This window comes from Sitophilus oryzae, unplaced genomic scaffold, assembly GCF_002938485.1.
Source record: "Sitophilus oryzae breed Bouriz unplaced genomic scaffold, Soryzae_2.0 scaffold_1652_pilon_pilon, whole genome shotgun sequence".
In the NCBI taxonomy this organism is placed as follows: Eukaryota; Metazoa; Arthropoda; class Insecta; order Coleoptera; family Curculionidae; genus Sitophilus; species Sitophilus oryzae.
The window spans coordinates 447536-457826 of NW_022146339.1; the positions used below are offsets into that span (position 1 = coordinate 447536).

The 10291-nt window shown below is 32.9% G+C and overlaps 1 protein-coding gene across 1 annotated transcript; it reads left to right on the top strand.

Annotated features, from left to right (window-relative positions):
* Positions 1–9569: 9569 nt before the first annotated feature.
* On the top strand, positions 9570–9968 carry LOC115880726 (activity-regulated cytoskeleton associated protein 2-like). Its single transcript, XM_030898004.1, has one exon. The coding sequence runs from the start codon at positions 9570–9572 to the stop codon at positions 9966–9968; it is 399 nt and encodes a 132-aa protein (XP_030753864.1).
* Positions 9969–10291: the final 323 nt, after the last annotated feature.

Genomic DNA, 10291 nt, shown 5'->3' on the forward strand with positions numbered 1-10291 from the left:
ATTCGTTTTTGAAGAAAATACTATGGTTCTAAAAAAGTGCATGGTTCTAAAAATCATACTATTATTGTCTGTTGGGCAAGTCCAAAAATTGATCTCTACCAAGATGAATTAAAGCTAAATAATATACATTATATACAATATATATAATATACAATAGCCGATAGCTTAAAACTTAAAACCATCTCTACTAGGGTAAACGTTAATAAACAATAATAATATGGGTTTTCAATGAAAAAGTGACATTACAAAAACAATAAGCACTATTTTATAAGTGTGTTGATGAGGATCTAAAATCAATGCTAAAATTGCTGTAAATCGTTACTCTCTTATTCAAAAAAATCAAAAAACAAACTATCTAGAAAAGACGTACCTAGATAATAAAATGATTCTTAAATTCCTAGATTTATTAATATATTCCACAGAATGTTTCAAACTTTCGCCAAAATATAAACATTTTGTTTTCCTTGGTGTTGGAAACTTTCATTTTTAAAAAAGTGATTTAGCTATAAACTGCTTAAAAAATCATCAAAATGGACCTACTAGAACAAAATATTAAACTTTAAAATACATGAAAATGTTAAGGTGTATTAATGTAAAATGTTACCAAATATGCCAATTTTGTTACTTATTCAGTAATTATTTAGCAAATTTGAGCCTGAAAAAAATCAAAATTAGATATTCATTTTTCACAAGGTTCTATTAAAAATACCCTCGATTGTCATTCCAAAGCCTACTTTAGATTATACGAAAAAAAACTGTTATCTGTTAGTAATAGAGATATACAGGGTGGTCCGAACTGTATTCCGGAAACTTCGGCGGCATATTCTGCAGATAAAAATAAGCAAAAAAGTTCGTATAAATATATGTTCAAAAATGCTTAGTTTCGAAGATACAGAGTGTAGAAGTTTCATTTCTATTTCGATTGTTTCGAAATAATTTCTGAAGTAACGTCAATATTTGGATGAAAATTGGTGTCTGGGAGTTTTTTGACATGACAAATTTGATTTTCATGTCAATATGACATGTGTTTTAACCGTTTTGAAGAGTAATAACTTTTCGTCCGTACCTGTATAAAACTGCTGAGTGAAAAAATATACATTTTCGTGACATTTTACGTAAACAATGTCTCTTGGTAAAAATACGCTACGAGCAACCGCTCTCAAGATATTTAGAATGGAAATAGTCAATACATGTCATTATTGACAAAAAATAAACACGTATTGAGTAGATAGTTATTTGAATGAAATAATAAATTTGGGAAATTTTTATTTTTTTAAATTAATCATAATCGCTGCAAATTTATAATTAAATTCAAAATTAAATAATCAAATTTGCTGCAAAAAAAGATGATCAAACAATTTTTGTTGAACTTTTGACACAAAAACATTTCAAATTTTTATGATTTTAGTCCAATTAATATTTAGTCAACCTGTTTAATTTATCTCAATGATGACGGGTATTGATAATTTCGATTCCAAATATCTCGAGAGTATAGAGAGTACAGATACGGACGTTCTCTTCAAACCAGTTAAAAATATGTACGTGGCGCCCTCTGAAAGGAGGAGTCATATTGACATCAAAATCAAATTTCTCATGTCGAAAAACTCCCAGACACCAATTTTCATCTAAATATTGACGGAAAAAAGTATCTCCGAAACTAAGCATTTTAGGAGATACATTTATAGGAACTTGTTTATTTATTTTGATCAGCTGAATATGCTGCCGAAGTTTCCGGAATACAGTTCGGACCACCCTGTGTATAGAGAAAATGACCTGTATCAGTTTGATATTACCTTTGGCTTCGATATTCCATATATTATTACAGAGAGAGAAAGAGAGAGTGAAACAATAAAATCATTTATTACTAATACTTCCTGTAGTTCATTTGTATTTTCATATCTTTTTTCTCGGCTGGATTTTAGCCAAAACAAACAAGGAAGAGCGCTAATTGAAAGACCGGGAAATCGTTTCTTTGCTACACGGTCTGGAGAATTTTCTAGTTTATCTTGGGTGGCACTTTGTGAACTCTCCGTGTCCGATTAGTGGACTTCATTATTTACGATTTATGCTGTGCCGGGCGTGCTTTACGTTGTCATTGTGCAATTTGGCCGAGTGGAATTTTCTTTTGAAAATGTTTTATAGCACAAAACAAATAATTTTAAGCGAACGGGGAAATATTAATTAGGTATAATTTTAGTCAAGTCTAAAACAGACTTTTAAGAGTTGAGTGCATTACTAGAACTTTTTCTTAAATAAATATCAGTAGCGTGCAGTGGTATGCAGTGCAGATCAATGCTGGCCATGCAGGGTACGCAAAAATCGGCAAAATAATAAAATGAATAAGTAACTCATGAGAAGATGAGAGTCCATGAGAGAATAAGTACGGATATTTTAGTGGTTGTAAATTTCAAGAAGACATCCATAGGGGTTTTTTCCAGAAAAAAAAATTGAAAAATATGGCAACATGGTAGTAAATTAAATTTAGAGACACCAAAACAGAAAAAATGCAGTGGCTCTCAAAATTTAAGTTTTTAAGGCTCTCAAATTTTAACTTTTTTTTAATTTTTGTGATCTGGCTCTGATTTGCACTATAGTGCGTATCAGTACTATTAATGTTTTAGCCAGTTTTTGCGGGTTGAATTATGAACAAGTTTTGCCATTAAAGTTGTAGTTCAAGTTTTCGCAGTTCGTTGAAATCTAAGTTGAATTGAAGTGCTTGATTTGGGTGATTTAAAGTTGGGAAGTCCAGACAGGAACAAAATACATTCAACTACAGCTACTATTCAACCGACTATTATGTAATCAAATGTCGAATACTTAAAAAATGTAGATTCTACTAAAAATATATCAATTTTCATTTTATCAGCAGATAAAAAGTTATGAGATACTTCCATACTTAAAGTCTATTAATGGTTTCGTTTTTCCTCAAATGTTGCTTTAAAAAATTGCCTCTTGAGTTTTAATCATAAGCTGGTGATGCTATAACATGTTCGCTAAACGTGCGCCCAGTTCAGAAGTAAAAGTGTTTGGGTATATTGTGGTGAATTACTGTTTTATTTTGCTGTTGTAACACCAAACGTTTCCCCACACCGGCAACTGTAATCTGCCAAGCACAAGTTAACTCGTTGTTGGTTATTTACCTTCAAACACCAATCACGAGTTATCTCGTTCTTGGCTAAGTATTCTTCAACGCTAAAAACGAGTAAATTTCTGGTGTTTGGATTGAAATTTGTGGTGCTGCGCGTCGGTAACAGACTAAGATAAACACATAAGACTAGTAAAACATATAGCTAGTGTTTGGGAAAATACATATACAGGGTGAGTTTTCTACGGTGTTCTCTATGGGTATCTTGGAAACTACTGGAGATAGAGAGTCGGTTAAATGGGGAAAGAATTGCAGTTTTGTGGGGTCATAAATATGCCCCCTTTCAGATTTTTGAAAAAGTTCATGGCTTTCTAGATATTTCGAAAAAAACAAAGTTTGGCAATTTTAAAAATGGTCCCTGTTTCCATTATAATCTATTTTAGACAAAAAGTTTTCAGATAAAAGTTGTAGATAATCACATCCTTAATGAGACTGTGTTCTACTTTTTTTTCTAAAGTCTGTCATTTTTGACATATCACACAAACTTATGTTTTTTTAAATGGAAACCGTAGTTGGCCATGACTTCATAAAAAGCGCCATTTTTTAAGATTTTCAGTGATATAAACTATATGTTTTTTTCGAAAAAATACTGAGTTATAGCCAATTCTTATATTTTTTAAACAATTTCACTTTGTTTAGCCATGGAACCAAGTTCAATCGTCGTTACTCTCAGAAATGTCAAACTGTCACATCCAAACTCTGTAAATTACAATAACCAAAAATTGTAAATATGAATTTTTCAAATGAAGAAAAGCGTGTAAGATTATTAGTTCAACTTTTCTTGGTCATACATTACGTTACATAAGCTTTTTAGAAAACGGTTTTCAAGACACGTTAGAAAAGTTAAATTTAGAGACTCGCGCATCAATAGAGTGGTTCCAACATGACTTTCATTATGACACTTCCCCCCTTAATGAAAAAAATGTTAAAAACTATTTATATCATAATTATTTAAACTCAAGGATAGGAAGAGGTGCACCAATTGCCTGGGCCTCCTGGATTACCTGACCTATCTATTTTAGATTTTTTTATGCCGTATATTTTTTGAATATTTTCTAAAGTAACTTAAACTGTATGTAGTGATATTATTTTTTAAGTTTAAGTTTGTGTAATGTAAATTGTAAAGAACTGTTTAATAAAATATTCTGTCTTTTTATAAGTTATAAATTATAATAATTAAATAAATAACATAATAAGAATACCATGCCAACTAAGTGAAATTAGTCAAGAAAGATGGATATAAGAATTGGCTATAACTCACTAATTTTTCGAAAAAACATATTACAGCTTATATCGCTAAAAAGCTTAAAAAATGGCGCTCTTTATGAAGTCATGGCCAACTATGGTTTCCATTTAAAAAAAACATAAGTTTGTGTCATATGTCAAAAATGACAGGCTTTAGAGAGAAACGGAGAACACCGTCTCATTAAGGATGTGATTATCTACAACTATTACCTGAAAACTTTTTGTTTAAAATAGATTATAATGGAATTAGAGACCATTTTTAAAATCGCCGAAATTTGTTTTTTTGCGAAATATCTAGTAAGCCATGAACTTTTTCACAAATCTGAAAGGCGCATATTTATGACCCCACAAAACTGCAATTCTTTTCCCGTTTAACCGAGTCTCTATCTCCAGTAATTTCCAAGATACCCATAGAGAACATCGTAGAAAACTCACCCTGTATAATATGGAATATTAAAAATGGTGATTTTAATATATTTTGATTATTTATTGATATTTTCAGAGCATGGCGTTCAGAAAAGGTTACTCTACAAGTTTCAGGGGGACCCCCTAGCTCACATTGGGCTCGAGTTACGACGCTCCAAGATCAAAAAGTCAACGTTGCCACTTTTCCTCTCGCGTCTCGTGTGTCACGGCCTTCAATTTTTAGTCCCATCGCGCGTAAAGAAGTTTCACTTCAAAAATTAGTTTTACGTTATAGTAAGTCTGTCTCTCTTTTTAGGACAGCATATAAGAATATAACACTTTCTTCCCCGAATATTCGGATGTAGAGAATGTTTAGGAGGGGAGTTAATCATCGCGACATTACGGATCTATTGTATGTCCCTCTTTTTTGAGTTATAACGAGTTATAACTCATCATACAGTCTCAGAGCTTTAACAAAAGCCAGTATCCGAGACAGCTCCACAGAGGCCAGCTCTCCATCCTCGACATCAGCCGTAACAAGGTTCATGGCACGAATGGTCGTCGTCTCGGCGCACTCAGTGATAAAGTGTTCTGGTGTTTCCCCATTTTTCCCACAGAATCTGCATTCGCCGTTGTTTCTCAGCTTCAGCCTACTGAGGTGTTCGTTGAGGAGACAGTGTCCTGTTAGAAACCCCGTGACAATCCGAAGATTGCTTTTACTTAAATCGAGGAAAACCTTTGATTTTTCTCGATCGTAAGTTCTGAGGAACTTTTTCGAGTGTCTTATACCGTTGGGGGACACCCATTCCAAGTTACGGATGGACGGATCAGTTGGTTCCCGTTTGGAAAACAGAACAGTTCTGGTCCAGTTAGTGGAGTGTTCGCTCCTTTTCTAGCTAGATCATTTGCTTTTTCATTGCCTTCTATCCCTTGGTGAGCAGGCACCCGGAGTAGGAGTATTTTATTTTCTTTGCCTAATTTGTTGAGCATCTCTAGGCATTCTTTGACCAACTTCGAATTGATGGTTACTGAGTTGATCGCGTTTAGTGCTGCTTGACTATCGGATAGGATGGCAATTTCCTGTTTATCATGTTCTGTTGTATCATGTGTGATATATGTGATCAAATATTTGGCATTCGGTATTACGACCGGACATTGGCATACGACCAAAATTACTATTCTTGGATTTTTTATAGTAATCACTACATCCCTATTTTATGTAACTAAGAAATAATCAAACCATTATTTTGATTACTAAATATCTACATTATCACTATCAAATCTTGAGATATAAAGAAACCACTTTTTCCATTTTAAATAATTTTCATTTGATAGTACCTATTTTATTTTTGATACATTTACTGCACTACTGCAATAAATCAGATATCTACATATCACTCGATAATGCACTCCAGCTTGATAAGCTCTGTAAAAGCTATTCTGACGAAGCTTTTTTCATTGAACTTCACCAAAGCATCAAGTTTTTATTGTGAAAATTAAAGTACACGATTGAATCATAATCTTGACCATTACTTAGGCCACGGTAGATTATAAAAGCTGTTAAAACGCACGGTATTACTATTAAACTCCATTTTAAAAGATACGCAGAGAAGAAAAGTGGATTTAAACCATCGCGAAATTGCTTTTATATTTCGCTCTATAATGCAAAACAAAAAAAAAACTAAGGATACTGTAAGTAAGCCGTCTATTAGCAGACAATTAAGATTGCTATCAAGGAAAAACTGAAATATCTTTAGTAGCATCATCCCAGAACGAGAAGCTGAATATAAACCAGCAATAAATTTATATAAGTCTAAACAAAAGACTTGCTATAAATTTATGATAATTACCTACCTACGAAATTGTTTACACTTGTTCATTTAACACGTGTTCTGTACAATATGAATAATTGTGTATGAGAAAACTAACCGTATATTCGAAAGTGTAATCAATGTTTCTAATTAATCATATCCGATATGAAAATAATGTTTGGAATTTATTATCTTCTATTATTTTTCGCTAAAAAAGAAAAAGCTATTATTAGAAACGCACTTGCAAGCTTAATAACTGTAAATTTCCTATAATTAATCGCATACTAACAACTATTCGCACAGGTCTCAAAGAATACTGCAACTAAAATTATTTAAAACTTTCGAACAATTCACTCCAATGATTGAAATTCTCTATGTATTTTTTTGAAATGTTTAATTATAAATGAACAATACCTTAGATGTGGTTGTTTCTTACAATACAGAACCAAATTTCAGAATGTGATTTTATTCTGAACAGATTTGGGAAAACGGTTAATGTTCGACATGATTTTTTTCTAATATCTTATTAAAAAATGGCAAAATATTAGAATAACAGTATTACTTTAAATGTATAAACGGTTTCTTAGATTTATAGTGGCTGCAATGACGTCCCGTCATCCTGCTGTTAAAACAAAACAATGGGATTTTATATATGAAAACCGACTGTCATGTTTTAACATGACGGGACGTCGTTGCAGCCACTCTTAAATGGATAAAAAGCCTGGGTATTTCGCCACTGAAAGAGAATTCTAAACATATATTAATCGGTTGAAAACGTTCTACGTCTTCCGATGCCATCTCTCCATGCCTGTCTGTTTCTCCATGTACCGTCTTCGAGAGCTCTTTCCTCCATAAAAGTGTCAATCCATTCCTGCCAACTTCTTCTTAGTCTACCCAGTTTTCTTCTTCCTGCAGATTTCCAGTTTATGATTTACTTTGGGATTCTTATTTATGCCATTCATTGGACATGCCCGTACCATATTTTGTCTGTACCATGAGTTTGGTACTTGTTTGGTTTGGTTCTTTATCTCGTCCACTTTTGTATGTTTAACTTCCATAATTTCTCTTATGCGTTCATTAGTTATTCGTTCGAGTCTTGATTTGCCTGCTGCTCTCCTCCAAAAATCCATCTCTGTAGCACTGACAACTGTATACTCTTGATAAGGGTATTATAGGGAAATTAAAACAACTTTGGATGCACATCATCAGTGACACCATGCGTCGTCTTATGGAGTTTGCTGGTGGTCGTATTATGATGTGCAATCAAAGTTATTTTAATTTCTCTATATATGTTTGTTCCAGCTGTTTATGCTTCTGTCCCACAGTATCCCATTTAATACCGCGATACCATTCCTTTCAAGTTGGTTTCGTTCTTTAATTGCAGTATCCAACAGTCCATCATTTGTGATTTCCATACCCAAATATTTGTATTTTGTGTAGCACTTAATTGTATTCCCTTTTTCTAGTATTAGGTCTTGTTGTTCTCCTCCGATACACATATATTCTGTTTTGTTAGCATTGATCTCGAGTCCCCATTTCTGATATTCTTCTATAAGCTTATGTGTTATTAGAGCAAACTTTTACCAAAAATGAACATTTTGGATCATTTTCTTGTCTGTTAATTGTTTTCGGGCATTTTTCCTAGATCCTTTTATTACGGATTTCGAAAAATGATAAAACTTGTCTCTTGAGCAAATTTCGTATTTTTTAATCATTTTTTTCATATGTGACTTGCATGGTTTTTGTTTTTGCACAACTTTATGGTATACAAAATTCCACCGCCAGAAATTAATATCGACCGATTTGTAACTGTCTAGAGAAATATGTTGGCGCTCCGAAACATCTGATGATCTTAATTCTGAGAGTAGTAAACAATAGAGATTATCATCTTGACTTGACGATTAGGTAAGGATGTCTACAAAAAATGCTTAGATATATGGCCGACTGAGTAGGGTTAGAAAATTGTCATGTCATGTCATCACAAATTCGATAAGAGAATTTATGGTAGTAGTTGGTAGGAGCACAGGAAATAGCCGAATAATTTAATGACGCATATCATATGGACGGATAAAAAACCGTGAACTTTTCTAATTTCAAAATTTTAGTGAAAGCTACCTAGTAGTAAAAAAGAAGGATGGTGTATTCGGGAAACTGCGGCAGAATATTCTGCAGATAAAAATAATTAAAAAAATTCGTATAAATTTATGTCCTAAACTGCTTCGTTTGGGAGATAGAGGGTGTAGAAGTTTCATTTTTATTTCGTTTTTTTTCAAATAATTTCTGAACTATAGTTGATATTTAGTTGAAGATTACCACTTGGTGTTTTTAGACCTGAGAGTTTTGATTTAGATGTGTTACTACTTTGATTTAGACTCCTACTTTAAGGAGCGCCACCTGCATGCTTTTTTTGCTGTTATTAAGAGTAGGAATAACTTTTTGTCTTTACCTGTATAAAACTATTGACTGAAAAAATATACATTTCCGTCATTTTTTTACGTAAAAAAGGTATTGTAACCGACCATCCCTATAATATCGAAATTGGCGATAGTGCCCATCCCTAACGGATGACAGAAGATAATTTGACATAAGACATTTATACGATTCTCCCACAAAATCTAATTTTCTTACTTTAATTTGTTTAAATCAGTTAAATAAAAGTCAGGTTTAACAACAAGTGCTTTATTTGTTTAATGGTCGAACTACAAACCTTAGAGGTAAACTCAACAAAAAGAATCTACGACCTGAAGCTCAGTAAATCCATCTTTACACCTCAGAGTTTCCCGTCATAGTGGCGCATCCAACGTGTAGCCTCAAGAAAATTTGTAGTTGAGATCAAACAGAGAACAATAAGAAGAAAGCATTTCGTGAAAACTTCAAGTAAGAAGATTTTTTTAAAATATTAAGTGAATTTCTATTGATCGAGCATCCACTTCATTTAATATTTCGTCTCTTAACGACAAAACATGAATCAAGATAACGTAGAAATTGGTATTCAACAAATCGTTATGACCCCAGAGATGTTACAGCAACTTATACAAGGAATGACCTTGAGTCCGAACGTTAATGTCCAAAACCTTGAAAGAGGAAATTTTGCCAAATGTAGTGCACGTTTTAACGGTGAACAAGGCACCGACGTTAATGCTTTTATCGATTCCATTCTTGTATACAAAGACTGCGTAAACATATCAGAAGAAAATGCTCTTAAGGGTTTACCAATGTTACTGGAACATAAAGCTGGAATTTGGTGGCAAGGTGTTAAAGAAAGTATCAGTTCTTTTGATGCAGCGATTGAAGCTTTAAGATGTGCTTTTGGACATGAAATACCTCCATACCAAATATACAGAGAATTGTTTTCGAATTAACAAAAAGAAGATGAGAATACAGATATTTTTATAAGTAGAGGTAGAGCTCTTTTTTCCAAACTCCCAGATGAACATAAAATCACTGAAATTTGTCAGATAGACATGGTTTATGGTCTTCTTCATTATCGTATTAGAAAAAGAGTCAATAGAGATGATGTTCAAAATTTTAATGATTTATTACAATTAACCAGAGCAGTAGAGAGAACACTAGGAGAAAAAGAACCAAAAGAATCAAAATCTGTTGAAAAAAGCAAGAAAGGCAGGTTTACACTGTGTATACTGCAAAAATTATGGACACACGAAAGATATTTGTAGAAAACTAA

Bases quoted from the DNA above. Each gene is read 5' to 3' on its own strand.
- LOC115880726 (XM_030898004.1), top strand. From the start codon at position 9,570: ATGAATCAAGATAACGTAGAAATTGGTATTCAACAAATCGTTATGACC.